Raw genomic sequence first — 18,940 nt, forward strand, 5'->3', positions numbered from 1 at the left:
TAGAAATGAGTCTAGTTTATTTTTGTGTATCGTTAGCCTTTTATGAGTAGTTGTTGCTATAAATACCAAGTGGCCTTGTGACTTAGCGAGCTTAGAAATGTAGGTCTTGTTTCATTCTGACTGTGAAGCAATGTTGAACTTGGTGGTAGCAGCACTTGCTTATCTGAGCAGGTTTGCAGACTCTTGGGCATCTTTCAGGACATTGTTTCAAGCCAGAAATAACGTTGTCCTCCCCTCACGTGAATCAATCTATTGTTTACTCTCGGTGTTTGACTTGACTCCTTAGCCTGGTAGGACTTCCTTAGAAGCTATGGGTAATTAGGGAGCTTGGAAAAGTTCAGGAGGCACCTATGGCTGGTTCAGGTGCACCCACAGTGTATTTCTGTGGCTTTCAGCAAATGGCAATGCACCTTTGTTCATGATTTTGGGCAGATTTTTGTGAGGAAGCTCACTGCTTTGCCACGGGAGCCTGGGTGTCGCACCTGCTAGTCATGGGCTGTATCCCCTTCACCAGACCCTCTCCTTGGTCTCTCCATTGACTCCATGCACAATCTGTCTTGAGAAGCAGCATGTGACTGTTGGCCATGATCATGGTTTCTAACTGATCATAGGCACCTCCTCACAGCACAGGAGCAAAGGAGGGGGTCTGCAACTTACGGGGCAGATGAAGTGGTGGAGAGAGTGGAGTGGGAATGGATGGAGATGGTGGGAAGGGGATGTAAAAGATGGTGAAGTGGCAGGATGGGGGATGGTTGAGTCCTAGCAGAGCTAAGTTGGGTGTAAGCAGCCTCCCCACTTGCTGGGCTGCTCTTCAGCAAGGCTGTGCTTATTCACGCAGGACAGCACAGGTTGCCTGAGGCTGAGGCCTTAATGTGAAAGTCGTCTGAGGGACAGTAAGGTCCAAGTCAGCCTCTGAAACTCCTGGCTGGGGTTGAAAAGTAAATGTCTGCAGCAGCCCTACGAAGAAGACAAACAGCTCCATCTTGGCGAGGCTTTCTCCAATGCAGTTCCTTCGCCCTGCAGAGGAAAGCAATGTGTTTACTCGGTGGAAAGATGAAGCCAGAATGTTTGCCATGGATGTGTTAGCATCTGAGATGTTGTAACAGAAGCAGGAGTGACACCTTGAAACACACCAGAGCCTTTTGGAGGAGAGGAGCCCATGTTGCCAGAGGCTGCTGTCCCAGTGACACTGGCACAATGTGCCTCCCTGGTGTCTTTTGTCACAGCCACCTGCAGCAGCGAGTCACAGCCATGTCACAGGGTTAGTATGCATTTATGATGTTCCCTATCCTTAGCTCTTCCAGCCCTCTCAGCATCTTTAACTCCTTCTCTTTAAAAAGAAAAATGCCATCTCCTCCCAAAGTGGAATGGTGTGGAACTCCCTTTTCCTGGGGATTTTATCCTATCATCTCCCTTTGCAAAAGACTCTTTTTCTTCTTTCCTGCCCTCTTCTTTATGCTATGGTCCTGCCTCAGCTCTCTGCAGATCAGCACCTTAGTTACCTGTGGAGAAGGGCAGGAAGGCCTCTCTCTTTACAAAATTCCCCTCAGCATCAAGGAAGTGATTGGGGTTGAACTCATGTGGTGTCTCCCATTGTGTCTTATCCAGCAGCACAGAGGTGAGTGATGGGATTACAATTATGCCCTGGAAGAGAAGGATGTGAAGGCACAAAAGACAGCAAAAATGTTCTGTTTTGGCTCATTTTGTGACACAGACTTTGGTGGCCCTGGGGTAGGTGGAGAGGATTTTATCCCATCAGCCAATAGAGAAGTCAGTGAGATTTTCTCAGCAGTGCCAGGGCCTGAAGCCAAACCCCAGGAGATGCTGTGAAAACCTCAAGCAGAGGGTCAGATCCTGTGAATTCTTTGGCAGATACTTCACTGTGCAGATGGCATCAAGGAGGTAAATCAGGGTCATTCATGGAGTGAGGAAGTCCTGAGCATGAGAGGGACTGAACTGAGTCTACAGTACCAGTCTCCCTGGACTCAACAGTCACTGGAGAGGAAGAAACTCTTCTGGGAGTGACTTTGGATGCTTCCTTTGGGCTTCAGTCCTTAAAATTCCCTCTGAAGAAACCAGTCTTTAATGGCACTAACAAACATTTGGAGGGTGGGGTGCTCCTGGAATGGAACAGTCACCTACCTTGGGGAGGAAGTAGCCCCTGAAGTGGGTGTCCACAGCAGTGCAGCGGGGCACATGGGGCAGGAGGGTGATGAACCTCTGCACCTCGTGTAGCACCGCGTTTGTAAAGGGCATGTTCTTCCGATCCTCGTACGTGGCCCAGCTGCCCGCCTTGACAGTTCTCCCAATCTCCTCCTGCACCTTTTCTGGAAAGAATAAACAAAAGGGATGTACCCCAGCAAGGAAGCCAACTCCCTCCTTGAATTCACTTTTGGGAAACAGTGTTTTTCCCAGGGTCTGAAGGGAGAGCTGCGCCAGGGGAGGTTTAGACTCGAGGTGAGGAGGAAGTTCTTCACCGAGCGAGTCATTGGTCATTGGAATGTGCTGCCCAGGGAGGTGGTGGAGTCACCGTCCCTGGAGGTGTTTAAGAGGGGATTGGACATGGCACTTGGTGCCATGGTCTAGTCATGGGGTCTGTGTTGATAGGTTGGACTCGATGATCCTCGAGGTCTCTTCCAACCTTAGTTATACTGTGATACTGTGAGAGGATTCTTGAATCAGCAGCCTGGGGTTCCCTGCTCTCTTTCTAGTTCAGGCACATGGATGGGTTGTTTCCTCAGCATCACACCCTGATTCCATTCATCCTATCTCCCACCAAGGCAAAGGGACTATTTTGTTGTGACTTTGATCAGTGTCTAATAACATCAGGTGCTCATAATGACAGAGAGATGGGATTCAGCTCTTAAGGGATAAGAGCAGCTGTGGATGTGATGTGTGGATGTCTCCCCTCCCCATATCAGCCATGCCACAGATGGACCATATTGAAAGGAGCTCACTTTGAATCTCTGGGTATTTCATCATCAGCAGGATGGACCATTGGAGCGTTGTGGCTATGGTCTCTGTTCCTGCCATGACCAGGTCGAGTATGGATGCCATTAAGTTGTCATCATAGAAGAGGCTGTCTTTCTTGTTTTTCTCCTGGTAAGAAAGTGGTAAGAAAGGTCTTAAACTCATCAGTCTTAGCATTCAGCAAGCTTGAGAAACACTGCATATAGCCTACAACACTGTGTCGTGACACTATGAATGCACAGCATGCACCACAGATGGGAACACCAAAGATGGGAGGCTTGGAGTGGGGTTTTGGTTCAACAGCCACCTCCATCCAAAAGTAGGCTGAAGCCTCAGGGCCAGATGCTGTTCATGGATTCAGCCTCACAGGTTTGGAAAGAGCCTGGTCTCTGCTCTGTACAGAAGGAGATGCAGCTAATCTTAGCTCCAAGGGACTCCTCCTGCTCAAAGGTAGGTTTGAATCTCCAACAATGTTCAAAATGACCTTTTAGGCCATTTCTGCAGGGCTCCAGAACTCTACTGACCCCTTCTTCACTTAGCTCAGTTAGAATACTTAGTGTCTAAGTTTGGCCCAGATCCAGCTGGAAAGCATAAACCCCTCAGAACCCAAGTATTTTGTGTTGAATGAAATCAACTGATGTGTGAAACTGCCAAGTCTCTGCTAAACTGAGATGAAGGGCAGGTCTAGAGCTTGCACTGAGGATTTATCATCCAAGTACTTTAAGTGTATCATTCATCTTGGGGCAATGTTATCGATGATTAATTGATTTGTCATAGAAGGCAAGGCAGAGTCAGCTTTCATGTGAATTCCTGCATTTTCTATTAGGGAATAAGTTGCTGATCTCTCTTTATCAGGGTTGCTGTTTCAGGAGTGGACTGAGCCAGTGGCTTTCATATCAATTTTGACAGAAAAATCTCTGTAGTAAATTGCAGCAACCGCAAGAGACTGGCATCTGCTTTCAGCACCAGCAGAATAACAGCATTCATGATGTGGCAGAAATCAGAACTTAGCAACTGTTTTAGCTAGCAAATCCAGAGGAGGCATTGCAAACAGTCCACAGGGCAGCCAAATACCTCTTGCTGCTTGAATATCAGTGCATCGATGTAGCTCCTCACGCTGTTCTCATTGACGTCCTCCCTGCTTGCCTTCATGTATTGCCTTAAAATGGCACGCACGTCTTCTATTTTGCTGAGCATGATCTTGTGGGTTTTGAAGAGAAATCCAAGGAATGGGTAGAAATTGAAATACTAAAGGGGTTGAAAAAGAGAAGCATTAAGTCTGCAGAAACAGCAGCACGCCTAAGCAGCACGACGCAGCAGATGAGTTTTGTCTTGGTGCAGAGGGAGCTTAGCATCCCAGGGACATCCTGGGCAGATTTTCGCTGGAGGGCTTTGCAAACTTCGAGGCTGCCTTTAGTACTACCCAAGTTTAAGCATTTATGCTGGTGTGTGGCAACAGATCTACCAGTAGCAACTGGGTCAGACTCTGAACAGTTGGGGCTCCAGTGTGCTAGGCCACCAGCCAGTTGAGACCAGTGTGAGACTAGTTAGCTTTTCCCAACATTACTTGTGAAGGACCGGGTGTGAGAGTTTGAAGATAAACCAAGTTTTCCTGGCACTCTCCAAGGAATCATTTTTAGTGCAGTCTGTGAAATTGCTCTCACTTAGACATTTAAGCCCTATGAGAAGGGAGCTGGGATTGTTTAGCCTGGAGAAGAGGAGGCTCAGGGGAGATCTTATTGCTCTCTACAACTGCCTGAAGGGAGGTTGTAGCCAGGTGGGGGTTGGTCTCTTCTCCCAGGCAACCAGCACCAGAACAAGAGGACACAGTCTCAAGCTCTGCCAGGGGAACGTTTAGGCTTGAGGTGAGGAGAAAGTTCTTCACAGAAAGAGTTATTAGCCATTGGAATGTGCTGCCCAGGGAGGTGGTGGAGTCACCATCCCTGGAGATGTTCAAAAACGGATAGGATGTGGCACTTGAAGCCGTGGTCTGGTAGTCGTGAGGTGCTGGGTGACAGGTTGGACTTGATAATCTTTGAGGTCATTTCCAACCTTATTGGTTCTATGATTCTATGATCAACACTGAATGTGTGCTTATAGAACACTTTTTAGTCACTGAATGAGTCTTTAGAAAGGCAAAGAAAGCCTTGGTGGTGCAATTGTGTTGAAAAGGAAAACCAAACTCATCTGTGGAGAACTTAACATAGTTAGGTTCTCATTTCTGCTCCACACAAATGTGCAGGCTGGTTCAAAGGGAGAGTAGCAAGGTGAGAACCTGGCAGCACATTTGTGGTGACCTAGGTGGTGCATGGAGAACTGTCACATTTCAGGTGTAATGGCTGGTTCTGAATGTTTGAAACCAGCGGAACTTGATCCTGTGGTTTGCGTGGCTCACAAACATAATGTGCCAGTGTTAATCTGTGGGACAGGTTACTTACATTCAAATATGGAGATCCCAGAAGAATCATAATTTCATCTATGAGTCTTAAGAGAGTGAGAAATGTGGGGTCCTTATAATCAAACCTGTCCCCAAAGAGCAGGATGAAGGTGATGTTGATTGGAGCGCAGTTGAAGGAGGGCAGGCTAAAAGGTTCCCCTGCGAAAGGAGAAGGATGGAAGTGTTAGTGAGATGCTGCAGCAGCAGTGATGCCCACGAGGCTATACAGCACCCTGGTGGTCTCCAGCTCACCTTTGAAGGATTTGATCATCTCAACCAGGAAGTGAAGCTCCTCGAAAATCCTCCCTTCGATCACTTTTTTCCCCATGCCCAGGTTGCGCATGCTGGACACGGTGAACCGTCGAGTTGTCCTCCACAGCTCCCCGATAGAGAAGAACAGACCTGGGGAGGCCATGAGACAGCTCTGCTGGGCTTGTGCGTGGAGGAGCCCCACCACAGGAAACAAAACAGGGGACCAGATGAGGAGGGCTCTCCACAACTGCCCAGTTTGCCCTGGATTTGAGGACTTAGGGTCTCCTATTTCTGTGTGCTCCATCCTATCCCTGTGTCCTCTCAGCTACTTTCTCCCAGTCTTACTGAACCTGCCATTTGGGAAAAAGAAGTTCCCACCCAACCCAGTCTTCCCCAGCCCTCTTTTGAGTGCAAGAGAATGGTATGGCTTTCAGACCAGTAATGGTTGGCTGCAGAGCTGGGGAGAGACGCAGGTCTCAGTCAATCATATAACCTTTTAGGACCTTGTTTGGTTGTAAGTCTAGGACCTCAAGCAACAACTTTGTATCTTTGAAGCTTTGATCTTTGTCCTACTCCAGTCATAAAGCTGGGGTTGAGCTGGGGTTGCTTAGCCTGGAGAAGAGCATGCTCAGGGGAGATCTTACTGCTGTCTACGGCTACCTGAAGGGAGGTTGTAGCCAGGTGGGGGTTGGTCTCTTCTCCCAGGCAACCAGCACCAGAACAGGAGGACACAGTCTCAAGCTGCACCAGGGGAGGTTTAGGCTGGATGTTAGGAAGAAGTTCTTCATAGAAAGAGTGATTTGCCATTGGAATGTGCTGCCCAGGGAGGTGGTGGAGTCACCCTCACTGGAGGTGTTTAGGAAGAGACTGGATGGGGTGCTTGGTGCCATGGTTTAGTTGATTAGGTGATGTTGGGTGATAGGTTGGACTTGATGATCTCAAAGGTCTTTTCCAACCTGGTTAATTCTATTCTAGCCTAGCCTAGCCTAGCCTATCCAAGATATTTCATCTGTGTGAGATGGGATCATTCAGGCTCCTCATCCCTGGCCAAGCTGATCTGTTTCATGGAGATTCCCAGCAACACTGTATTTTCAGCAAATGTATTGTAGAATCATAGAACTGGCAGGGTTGGAAGTGACCTCAAGGATCATCCAGTTCCAACCCCCCTGCCATGGGCAGGGACACCTCACACTAGATCGAGTTGCTCAGAGCCCCATCCAGCCTGGCCTTAAAAACCTCTGTGTGTGTGTGTGTTTGTTTTTCCTTAGTCCAGGCACTTTCACCTGGATAACTCATTTTCTGCAAACAGCTTTGAAGTCAACAAATTGGCTTCTTTTTTTATTTTTTTCTGGAGGGGTGGGGGGGGAAAAGTTTCACTGGAAAATTTGTGAGCATTGGTGCTTAATAGCCCCTGTGAATTTACAGCTCTGGGTCACCTCTAAGTGGCTCAGACTTGGGCTGAGAAGGTAAGTGTGAAAGGACTTATAGTGCAATACTCAGGCTCTCCCTCAGGGACACTTTGCATGTAAATTAGCTCTGGAAAAGGCTTTTCTCCCCATCGATATTCCTTTCTTCATGTAGCAATAAATGAATCTATTGATAATTATGGCTGGGTAATTTAATTTCTGATTGTAAGCTCAACTCCAGCCTCTGACCAGCATATAAATCTGCCTTTTGGGTGGTCAAAGCCAAAGCCTCAGCTCAAGCTGAGGATGGACAAACAAGGCAGTTGTTTGGGAGGGCAAATGTCTAGCCTTCAGCCTATTGCTTCTGTCTGAACCTGTTTCACTTGGTTCTCCCAACAGCCTGCATGAGGGGGGCAAGGCTCAGGGTGCTGATTATGCCCCAAAGTGTGGAACATGGCAATGGGAGAATGGGAAAAACCCTACAGCTCCAAACAGCCCAACCAGTTAGTCCAAAGTCTCCTGAAACCACAGAGGTAGGTTTGTAAAGGTGGTGGAGATAGTCTCATTGGCATCTCATGGAAACTGACCCCAGGCTTTCCATGGTGCCTTTAAAAATCCCACTCCTCACCCCTGAGCGTTTAGAATAAACCTTTATTAGAATAAACCAAACCAGGTTGGAAGAGACCTTCAAGATCATCGTGTCCAACCCATCAACCAATCCAACCCACCCAAACAGCTAACCCATGGCACCAAGCACCCCATCAAGTCTCCTTCTGAACACCTCCAATGACGGCAACTCCACCACCTCCCCGGGCAGCCCATTCCATAGCGCAATCACTCTTTCTATATAGAACTTCTTCCTAACATCCAACCTGAACCTCCCCTGGCGCAGCCTGAGACTGTGTCCTCTTGTTCTGGTACTGGGTGCCTGGGAGAAGAGACCATCATCCGCCTGTCTACAGCCTCCCTTCAGGTAGTTGTAGAGAGTGATAAGGTCACCCCTGAGTCTCCTCTTCTCCAGGCTGAGCAACCCCAGCTCTCTCAGTCTTTCCTCATAGGGCTTGTGTTCCAAACCCCTCACCAACTTTGTTGCTCTTCTCTGGACTCGTTCCAGCAAGTCAACCTCCTTCCTAAACTGAGGGGCCCAGAACTGGACACAGGACTCAAGGTGTGGCCTAACCAGTGCAGTATACAGGGGCAGAATGACCTCCCTGCTCCTGCTGGCCACACTGTTCCTGATGCAGGCCAGGATGCCATTGGCCCTCTTGGCTGCCTGGGCACACTGCAGGCTCATGTTCAGCCTACCATGAGGATATGGATCAGCCTCAAGTGCACGAGCGAAAAATTAAGGGAGGGAAAGGCCAGGAGAGCGAGGAAAGCCAAAAGCTTTCTGTCAGCTTGGCTGCAGGTGGGTGCAAGGGGGGTGCTGAAAAGCCAGGCTGTGGGGATGCACAGTTTGGCCGGCACTAAGCGACTGCGCCGGCCCGCCCGCCCGCCCCCCGCTGCTTGCTCTAGTACCGTTTCCGTTCTGAATTTGGTCAAATATTGGGATGGATGGTCTGTCTACAAACTCCTCTGTGTAGTTCACAAGCGCCTCCCGCACCACTTCGTACCCGGTCAGGACCACAACTTTCTGGAACCCGAAGTGGAGGGTGAAGATGGGGCCGTATTGTTCCGCGAGCTGAAAGAGAGGTGAGCTGTGATGGTCAGGAAAGGATGGAGCATGCCCGGGGCAAGCAGCCATTGCTTTCTGGCAGGACACCCACTGCTTTCTGGCAGGACACCCACTGCTTTCTGGCAGGACCTGTTGTGTCCCGGTGCCCTGCTGGGAGCGGCTGTGGAACCGCTACCTGCAGAACAGCACCTGTGAGGTGGAGCTCAGCATAGTCAAACATCAGGTATTTCACATGCATGCCTGGCTGGCATCCCTATGGATTTCAGGCTTCTTGCCATGAAAGAAACCAACACCCCCCACCCCCATCCTTGCATTGCCGATTTAGTTTCACTGAAAAGTTAAAAAATAAATGAAAAACAAACAAAACCCAAACACCTAGAATCAAAGACTGGACCTCAAATGGCAACAGAAGTTGGCACACCAGAGAAAGATGGAAACGGAAGACATTTCAGTGTAAATGGTGATGCTGTCACACAGAAAAGCTTTGGCTGCTCATACCAAAGTGCCCCTGCGTCCCTGCTACAAGACCAAGACCAGAGGAGCTGTTTGCCCCATGCCAGGCATTTAGTATACCCTGGATGACCACAGGTTGTAAATCCATGCCCCTCTGCTCAGACCTGCCTTTGGTATCTACAGGTCAGCTGTGCACAGCAGGGAGACCCACAGCAGGAGCAGGATGCTGCCCAAACTGCTGGCTGGCTCTGTGCTTGTACTCAAAGTGATGTCCCTTTTGCACTGAGAAGGCTTGGGCTGTAGGGGCAGAGAGAAGTGTTTTTTTCACTGCCACACACCCCAGGACAAATTCTCTGCAGCTGCCTGCCAAAGCTGTATCTTGCTGGGTGGTTTTCAAAGGCAATGCAGTGCATAGTGGAGCTGAAAATCCCTCCCAGAGCATGAATTCCTACTGGTCTGTCCTGTATGTGTCCCTGGAGCTGCTGTGGTGTGTGCAGGTCCCCACTCCTTTTTGCCAAGGACAGGGGCTGTGGCAGAGCAAGGAGGCTGACGGGGGAATCCTTGCTCCCTAAGGACCATGACATCTGAGCCTGCATTTTGCAAGGGTGAGACTGTCATGTCCCTCCACCCCCTGCCCGTGTACCTCCTTGGTGCTGCATTAGGGACTGTGGGAGGCTGACTACTCCTGCCTCCATCTGCCCCACGGCTACCTCTACATCTTGCTCCCTGGTAGCTTGAAAAGGTATTCAGGGATAGTCAAGAAGAGGTTGGGCTGGAGCAAGGTGATGGGAAGCCCAAGTAAAATCTGCTGTTGGAGCGAGCACAGTGTATACATGCAGCCTCAGCCTGTGCCAGCTCCACCAGCAGCTCTTGGACACCCCATCAGGGCCCCAGCCAACAAATGCCGGTGCCTGCTGCTCAATGTAATCACCATTTTTTTGCTCTCTGTGGGGTGAGATGGAGGGATAAGCCCTCTGGAGTAATCCCAACATAAAGGCAAACATAGGCAATCCCAGAAATAGCCTAGCAGGTGATTGAAAGCATGAGGAGGTAATTCCAAACCACTGTTCAGAGACTGCAGCAACGTCTGCCCAGCCCTGCTGGGTAAACTGTCCCCAACCCTGACATCGCCCGTAACACCACCAGGTGCTGGGAGCCTCACCCCACGGCAGGGCTAGCCCATGCTCGGCTGCTGCCAGAGCCCCACCAGTGTTTGCCGAGCACCGGTGCCGCGGGAGCCGTGCTGGTGCCTGGTCATGAACCACGGCTGGCTGTTTGCTCACTCTCTCCCTGACCCTGCCGCAGGTCGGCCCCCCAGGTGCTGTCTGCTAAGGAGAGGACGGAGTGCCCAGCAGCCTGGCATAAGCACCCTGGGCTGTGCCAGCCTCATCTTGCACTGAAGAACAGTTTACCACCACAAGTAGGGTAAGTTGTCCTGATTACAGGTTAATGGAAGAGCTTCCAGGCTCTGCTTCCTTAGCACAACTTCTCCATCCCTCTCTTGTACCTCCATCCGGCTTTCAATGCGTATCCAGTTCCAGAGGGAAGCGGGTTTTGCAGTGGGGCATCTGGACGTGGCCTTCTCCGAAGCAGTTTTGGGGTCACTGCTTCGTAGAATTCCCCTCTCCAGTTCTCCAGGGAAGAGGGGAGGGAAGCAATTTCATTTCATGTTAGGTACGTCCTAACGCCTTAAAATATTTGCCGGTGCCCAAGCTGCCAACGTAATACATCAAACCCCACAAGCAGCCTACAACTTCATGTGCATCATCACAATTACATGAAGAAATCCCACACCACCCAGAGGTCCTTTTGTTTTTTCAATGGTTGGTCGCTCAGACATGACATTGAATCAACAAAGACATTTGCCAGAAGCCCAGGAAAATATTACAAAGCCATTTTCACACCTTCCCAATTAAGCTTGAATTAAAACAAGGGGGATAAAAAAGACAAAGGTTCTCAATGATATACCCCAAGTAGCTTTAACATCTATGAGGGTCTGGATTTGGGGTGGGGGTGGGAGGGGGAGGGTTTTTTTGTCCTACCTTCATGAGTGATTTATCTTGCCTTCTAAGATCCACCAAGTGCAGGTTACCAATGATCGGAAGAGGAGTTGGACCAGGAGGAAACTTAAAAGCTGAGTATCTATAGCTGGTCGAAAAATGGAGCGCAGCTAACAACGCTGCTGCACACAGCAGGCAAATTAATGTAGGGTCAGAGAGAAATGAAGTTAAAAAAGACATCCTTTTGTTTGTTTGTTTAATTAAATTTATATATATATATATTTAGTAGTAGTAATCTCTATTTTTTTGGGGGGTGGGGGTGGGGGGTTAGAAGCAATAAAAGTGCAGTGGCACTGTTCAGTTTCTGCCAGCTGGCTTTCTGTTTGCTCTCTGCGATTGCTACAAGCACTCGATTCTTATTAAGGTTTGTGGAGTACCTAAATAAATACAGCATACTCCACCCTCTTTAAACACCTCAGAGAATGTGGTCTAAGCAGTTTGCAAAGCCTGTCCAGAAGTAAAGAGAGTTTCAAATTACAAACCCATGCATGTGTGTGCAAGAACATATACATGGGAAAAGGTGCTTGGCATTCCTCTATAACCTCCTCCTCCCCCTGGGACCTCAAGGTCCTTTATTAGCAGTACTATGACCCTCCAAACACTCTGCTGATACAGAGTAAGTGAGAAGGTTCCTTTGAATCCTATCAGGAACCTCCAGATTCAGGTTTGGGTAGGGTTGGAGATCTCTGGGTTGCTAGAGGGGAAAAAATAATCTTGTTATGGGAGACTTTAACTTTCTTGATGTCAAGTGGAGATGAAAGGTTGTTAATCATGGTAAAGCCATGTATCCCTGGGGGGGTTGCAGCCATAAACTTCTTCATAAAGTTGTCTCAGAACTGCCCAGAAAATAGGTGATTTCAGACTTTGTGTCTGAAATAGAGGACAAGTAATAGCTAGCCATGGCAAATTAGCTTGGATCAAGTGATCATGAGTGGATTCATGAGTGGGATGGAAGGACAAAATTAGATTTGAAACTTCTGAGAGGATTCTTCATTTTGCAAGAGCAGCTTCGAAGAGAGAAGAGGTTAATGAAGTTAATGAAGCCAGCTGGCTTGGCAGGCTTCAGAAGGGGAATGAGACAAGAGAGCAGAATTATTTTGAGTCAAAGGCACTAAATACCTGGAGCTTGCTTAAAGTTTTAGACCTTGGACACAAAGAATTGATATCTGTGGTGATGAATCATGGGTTTCAGGAGGATATTAGAAATAAACAGCCCCAGCAATACTGTAGGGAGAAAAAAACCCAATGAGATGGTTCAGGGAAGAAAGAGCTGTTCTACATGGTCAGGAAGCACTAGGCTAAAGGTACAGTTATCCAAAGGTTAGATCACATAAAGGCCATTATGCAGCAAATATGAGTCCTCAGCAGTGCAAATGCAAAGAAAGCAGGGAAGGAAGTGGCTCTGATTTGAATTGGAGCATAGCTACGGTTGGTCCCAGAGCAAACAGCTGCTGGGTTGCACGCTGGAGCTGCCGGTGTTGTATGGAGATGTTACAGCACAAACAGCTGCCCAGAAACAGCAGTGAGTGTGTTGCAACTTCACTTTTTTTTTTTATTAGTTTCCAAGAAATGGGCTGGAGGCAATGGTTTCCTCCAGAGCATGCCTAGGATGACTCAACCCTGCCTGCTCAAGTGAGAGAAGAGGCAGAAGGGTTGTAAGGACAGGCAAGAAGGATCAGGGCTGGCACAGGACGCAGAGTGTGGGCATTGCAATGGGAAGTTGCGATGGCAATGCTCTGCACCCCCGTGCAAATTCTTTGCTCCTGCAGGTCTTTGTCTGACCGGCAGCACCCTGCAGTGCAAAAGTTACATGTTGCTACCACGCTCCCAGTACTTCATCCTTGCCTTGGGAGCTGCTGAAATCATTAAAAAAGCCTTTCAGAAAGAGACTTAAATTACATCTGAAAAGCCAGAGGGGAGTGGATTGCTGGGTTGGTTTTTTTTTTCCTTAACCATGCTCTGAGTGCAATGCATTAAAATGACAAAGGTAAGTAAAGCTCTTGCGATGACAAGAAATTCCTGTCTCAATAATGTGTCTGGGACGTGTTTCACTCCTGAGCCTCGCTGCTACGTGCTCCCTGGCCTGAGCACACAGAGCTGAGCACAAAACACCTGCCAGGCGCTGACAGGGCTCCGGGAGCATTCCTGGGGCAGCCAGGCCCCTCAGGGTGCTCTCAGCAGGGTTGTCCTCCATCCCTTGTGCCCATGTGGCAAACGCCTGCAAGAGCATGGGAACCAGGTGTTTGCAGTGAGAACACGGAGCACGGGCATCATCCACAGACCCCAAAGTGCGGCCACTGTGCTGCTAGTTAGCCAGCCTGGGGAGAGCCAGCCCGTAAAGCACCAGCCCTGCATCCCTTAAATCAACTTAAATCCCCCCAAATCTCTGTGCCTTCTCTGACAGTCCATCTTGGCAAACAGTGAATCCAGACCTGCAGCCTCAAATAACTCCTGCTGTGCTGAGTTCCTTTTAAACATGAGTAGGAGCCACAAAAATCACTGTAAAAAGCCACATCAGAGAGCCATCCAGAGCCATGTTCTGCCTCAGACAGCAGCTGTGATTTTCTGGTGCTGGAGATGCAATTATTCCCTTTGAGCTGTGTGTGGCTGTGAGTATTGCTCACTGTTGGCATTGCTAAACATGTCCTGGCTGTATGTTGCCCAGGGATCCCTGTGCTCACCTCTCTGGCATGGGTGTATTAAGGGTGATGCAGTTCAGCTTTATCAGTTTGACCCCGAATCGGCTCGAACCTGCCACACGAGATAGATCGACATGAACAGAGCAAGATATTTATTTATTAAGTAGGAGATAAGGTCAAGCCTGCAGTAGTCAGACTGCAAACAGAGTGACAGCAAAACAAACGTAAGCAGGTGCAGCAGGGAGAGCTTTCTTGTTACACAGCTTGTCAAGCAGTCTCCTCGAGATGCAAGCAGAAGCTGGAGCTGTCCCCACGGTCCCATGCATGTACAAGTGTGATAGCAGTACAAGTACAAGCTGCAGTACAACTGTTAGAGTGCTGCCTTCAGCTGTGTGAGCTAAAGCCAGCATAAAGGGACAGTATCTTGGCAAAGACTGCACTGCTTTGTCATCCCTTTGTATTCTCTCCCTCCTTTCACAGAATCACAGAATTACCAAGGTTGGAAGAGACCTCAAAGATCATCAAGTCCAACCTGTCACCACAAACCTCCTGACTAAACCATGGCACCAAGTGCCACATCCAATCTTCTCTTGAGCACCTCCAGGGATGGTGACTCCACCACCTCCCTGGGCAGCCCATTCCAATGGCTAATGACTCTCTCAGTGAAGAACTTTCTCCTCACCTGAAGCCTAAACTTCCCCTGGCACAGCTTGAGACTGTGTCCTTGTGTCCTCTTGTTTTGGTGCTGGTTGCTTGGGAGAAGAGACCAACCCCCTCCTGGCTACAACCACCCTTCAGGTAGGTTCCATGTCCTTCCAAATCACTTTTAGATGACAGGAAATTTTGGGGGGGAGGTGGGGGGGGGTGTGTGGGGTGGGTGTTAGAGATGTACCATAACTGCCCCTACACTCTCTGTTAACTTTCTGTTTCTTTTTTGCTTCTCATCCCAACCTGCCTTTCCTGCCTTCAAGCCAACACAAAGGATCTTCAGTGACTCACTGCTCCCTGACCCACACATGGTTTTCTGCCTGTTGCACAGCACACGAAGCAACCTCCTCTCTCATACCTGCACCACTGTTCAGATTTCACACACATATCATGCTTCCTCATTGGGTGTAGCCTTGTGGATACAGCTGGTTGTTCCTAGTCTTAATGGCTTCTGTGTGATATAAATCATTAATTGTGGCAATCAAACAGCTGCTCTAGGACAGCTGCAGTCTCTGGGGTGTCACCAGCTTTCTGCAGAGACCCCCATACAACATGTTAATGATACAGGTGAGTGACTTGGTAACAAAGTCTAATCTGCTTCTTCTTCCAGGCTCTATTACCAGTTTTACATCTATTTTCATAGTGACTACATTCAAAATCCTATTACCCTTGACAGTGACACAGGATCTCTGCTGTCAGAATGTGAGCATTATCAGCTCTGAATTTGTAACTTCCTAGGTGGCCAAAGCACTTTTTGCAAGCACCAAATTTTTTCTTGCAGTTCCCATGGTGATGGCCTGGCTCCTGCTGTGCTGAGCACATATAACTTCTATGGGAGCCCATGGCAGGGGGATCTTCTCAACAGTGCATGCTGAGCTGTTACTCTGCCTGGAGACGTCACTGCTTATCCCTGACACAAGGAATGTCTACAGAGGACAGCCAGGGGCTGTGTATCTGGTGTAGAGCTGAAGACAAACAGTAGAAGTCAAAGCCTTCTTTTCAGTCAAATGGAAAAGATCATCCCTGTTCATCCCAACACCCCTGATACATGAGGCTGGTGTTTGCATTAGGAGCCTGTCACCCAGCGGTTAGTGGAGAGAGTTGGTAACTTAGATGTTATGGCATTCACTGCAGGATCCTCTCTCTTTCCCTGTGGTGGGTAGAGAGCATCTAGAGAGCAACTATGGCTCCTAATGTACAAGCAGAGAAGTGGACTGAGCTTCTCTCAGCTCTCTGATGGGAGCATGGTGGTCTTGCTGCCCATCCCCCTCACACTGCCTTGGGCTTGGGTCCAGCTTTAGCTGTGCTGATTCCAAAATTCTTTGCTTTCTGTGACTGGTCATTTTCTGCCAGTTTAGGGATCTGAGAGGGCCCAGTAAGGAGCTGGACACGTGTGAGAGCTAGCACAAAGCCAGGAGAGGTGAGGGAGTGGTAGAAATGCCTTTCTTAGCAGCAGCAGAAAGCTGCTAGATTGGCCCCATCATAAATGGGCTCTTAGGCATAAAGTGCCCAGGGTGAGTTGGAATGAACCCACTTCCCAAACCACTTAGATGTTTTCTGATAACTGTCCTGTGCCTGGCTCCTGGCATCAGCCCATGTTACACTCTCATGTCTGGGACTCTGTAATAAAGATAAGGCAGGTTGTAGTGTACAATGGCAGTTCAATCTGAAGCTTGGCTGAACAACTGTCCTGGGGAGATTTCTAGATCCATTAAATGTCTGTTGTCTCCAGCTGGGCCATCGTTAATCAGCTCTGCTATAGAGCTTGGACTTTGGGCTGAGAAATTCCCTGTGGAGGCTCTCAGGGAAGAGCCTCTGATGGGTTGCGTCTATAGAGGAGGCTTGAAGCCATTTCGTTCTTTCAAACATCCCTGAAAACTGCAGCTCTGATGTGCTGTTCCAGGAATGAAGCACACTGTTTCTGAGAGCAGCACTCAGGGGTTTGCATTACTGAAGGGTTTGCATTATACATACACCACAAAAGGTGTTAGAAAAAATGGCATGAATGAGGGAAAAATAGCAGTGCCTGGTGTCTTCCTTCCCCTAAAGCTCAGGTACAGCCAGGTTTTTATCCCCTATAACTAACTTGCTTTCAGGCTTGAAGTGTTCACTACTCTAACTCCGTGTCATTTGATCATTCACAGGGCACAGCACAAACCAGGTGAGGCATGGGGTTCAAAGTAAAGCCAACATCAGCAGTGAGATCTAGGTCTGTCTTATCCACCCCTGGAGGGGGCTGGAAAACAAATTTGCGGAGCAGGCCTGCAAAGAAGAGGAACAGCTCCATTCTGGCCAGTCCCTCGCCAAGACAAGCTCTTCGTCCTGAAAACAACCAGGAAAGAAGTAAATGATCAGCATTGTAACTCCTTCTGTTGATGTTTGAGACCTCAGATACTGGGTGTTTGGGCCATAAGAGCAAGCTGTTAAGGTAGGATTTTTTAACTTCCTTCTTCCTATTTTAGAGGTGCTGCTGACTGGGTCTCAAGCCACACAGAAGCCTGGAAGTATGTGAGACCATTCAGTGACTGGGTAAAACAGTGTCTCCCAGATAGAGTTGGAAGAGTTGGTTACTTACAGCAATGGTGGACAGGGCAAATGACCAGAAATCCCTTATTCCTTATCATTATGTTTTGTGTCCCCAGCTTTCCTACTTCCCTGGAATCAGTGGGCACTCTGCCATTAGCCTGGCCCCAAGTGGTGCACACGTGGCCCCTCTCACCTATGGAGAATGGAATAAATGCCTCTCTCCTAATGAAGTTCCCATCGGCATCCAGGAAGTGGGAAGGGTTGAACTGATCTGGGGTTTTCCAGTGTAACTTGTCATTCAGAGCAGAGGTCAGCAGTGGAATAATCTCTGTACCCTGAAAGGGATCAAAGAAACTCACAGTAGCTGTTTAGAGCAGATCACTTTCCTAGCAGAGCTAGGCTGCTTTCTTTCTTTTTCCCTGCTGGGAAGAGGCAAATGAGACTGAGGCGTGGCAAAGAGAACTGGGAGATGCTTCCAAGACAAAGATCACATCACAGATCAAACCCCACACCAGGACAGTGCCCTTAGATTTCGGTGGGTTTCTCTGTTGCTGCCTTAAGTGAGGCTGTAAGGAATCCGTGCAGTGTAAGCTGCTCGTCTCAGAGCTCACCTTAGGAATCACGTAGCCTCGGAAATTCACATCAGTAGGAGTAGCTCGTGATACACCCATGGGGACAATGTTGGCAAACCTTTGGATTTCATGTATCACTGCATCTGTATAAGGCATTTTTTTCCGGTCCTCCAACTTGGGCAGCTCTCCTGGTTCAATGACGTGGTTCATTTCTTCCTGAATCTTTCCTTGGAGGGAGGAAGGGATTGAGAAGCTGATAACCTTCTTATCTTGCAACTGAAATACCCTCCAGGCTGGCCAAGATGAAGGAAAGGGAAACCTCGGAGGGGTATTTGGGGAGGACAGGAGTGGGTAAGTCAGGGCATGGCATGGTTCTTTCAGCTGTACTGTTTGAACAGAGCCACTACTGCACACCCCATCCCCGATTTTGATCACACACCTTCGTTACCCCATAACCTCCAACAGAAACCAGATCACAATCAGCTTCTGAGGAGACCTTTAGTGACGTAAGCCCATAGCCTGCAGGAGAATAACGATGGGGGAGCTTTACTGTAACTGTATACTGGCCCTTAGCCTCTCCCACTTGGCTGGGCTGGTTTACTGCAAGCCAGCTGAATAAAATTCCTCTGCAAAGTCAACGGTTGTTATCTCTCTCCGACTACTCAGAGTAATTACTCTAGAAAACACTGAATGAGTTCCACCCCGCTCCACAACCAAAGCCTTAAGCATGCAATCCTGTATTGCACAAGAGGACTTCTCAGCCTTACTCTGAATTTCCGGGTATTTCATCATGAGAAGGAGACCCCAGCGCATGGTCGTAGATGTAGTCTCAGACCCGGCAGCAAAGAGGTCCAGGGTTGAAAACAACAGGTTTCCATTGCTGAAGGCAGTGTGGGGTTTCTTGGACTCCTTCAAAACCAACCAAAACAGGGTCATGAGTTCTACAGCAACATGTGACTCTGCTGCCACCACTTTAATCTGCATATTGGCTTTTTTGTGACTTGGTATGTTCTGGGAAACAAAATGTTTAGTGTTTTTAGCACTAGGGTCTAATGCTGTATGGAATATGTCTGGTCCCAAGCATAGGTGTAACCCCCAGGTCAGTTGGAATTTAGTTACTGCAATGAACTATATCACTGCAGCACTCTTGCAGGAAGGTTTGGGATGATGTCCTCCTTATGTGCTGAGTGGTAACTTATTTCATCAATGTGGGATGTGTTGACAACTAGATCCCCTTTAACC

General features: G+C 48.6%; 2 protein-coding genes and 1 long non-coding RNA gene across 6 annotated transcripts in view; 1 reads left to right on the plus strand and 2 right to left on the minus strand.

Moving 5' to 3' along the window:
• Positions 1-11,873, minus strand: CYP2W1 (cytochrome P450 family 2 subfamily W member 1). 2 transcript variants are annotated; one of them, XM_068146732.1, is made up of 9 exons: positions 11,236-11,873; positions 8,584-8,746; positions 5,660-5,839; positions 5,409-5,566; positions 4,045-4,218; positions 2,958-3,099; positions 2,143-2,327; positions 1,503-1,644; positions 1-1,017 (listed from the first exon to the last, which is right to left on the minus strand). In XM_068146732.1, the coding sequence occupies exons 1-9, from the start codon at positions 11,431-11,433 to the stop codon at positions 827-829; spliced, it is 1,533 nt and encodes a 510-aa protein (XP_068002833.1). In that variant the 5' UTR covers positions 11,434-11,873; the 3' UTR covers positions 1-826. The 2 variants fall into 2 exon arrangements, with proteins under 2 accessions (XP_068002833.1, XP_068002834.1); XM_068146733.1 differs by having other exon boundaries at positions 5,660-5,809; positions 11,236-11,870.
• The window catches only part of LOC137445205 (uncharacterized), a 22,483-nt gene continuing 13,954 nt past the window's right edge, over positions 10,412-18,940 (plus strand). Inside the window, exons 1-3 of the long non-coding RNA XR_010988362.1 lie at positions 10,412-10,618; positions 14,373-14,690; positions 16,745-17,028. This is a non-coding gene — a long non-coding RNA (uncharacterized lncRNA). The remainder of the gene's footprint in view (positions 10,619-14,372; positions 14,691-16,744; positions 17,029-18,940) is intronic.
• Positions 14,517-18,940, minus strand: part of LOC137445201 (cytochrome P450 2K1-like) — a 10,143-nt gene continuing 5,719 nt past the window's right edge. For all 3 annotated transcript variants that reach the window (XM_068146736.1, XM_068146735.1, XM_068146734.1), the window contains exons 6-9: positions 18,466-18,607; positions 17,738-17,925; positions 17,320-17,461; positions 14,517-16,922 (exon numbers count right to left, since the gene is read on the minus strand). In XM_068146736.1, coding sequence (XP_068002837.1) covers positions 16,735-16,922; positions 17,320-17,461; positions 17,738-17,925; positions 18,466-18,607 — 660 coding nt within the window. In that variant the 3' untranslated portion in view covers positions 14,517-16,734. The remainder of the gene's footprint in view (positions 16,923-17,319; positions 17,462-17,737; positions 17,926-18,465; positions 18,608-18,940) is intronic.

Source organism: Melanerpes formicivorus, unplaced genomic scaffold, assembly GCF_026170545.1.
Source record: "Melanerpes formicivorus ecotype bairdi unplaced genomic scaffold, bMelFor1.0.p_v2 SCAF_14, whole genome shotgun sequence".
NCBI lineage: Eukaryota > Metazoa > Chordata > Aves > Piciformes > Picidae > Melanerpes > Melanerpes formicivorus.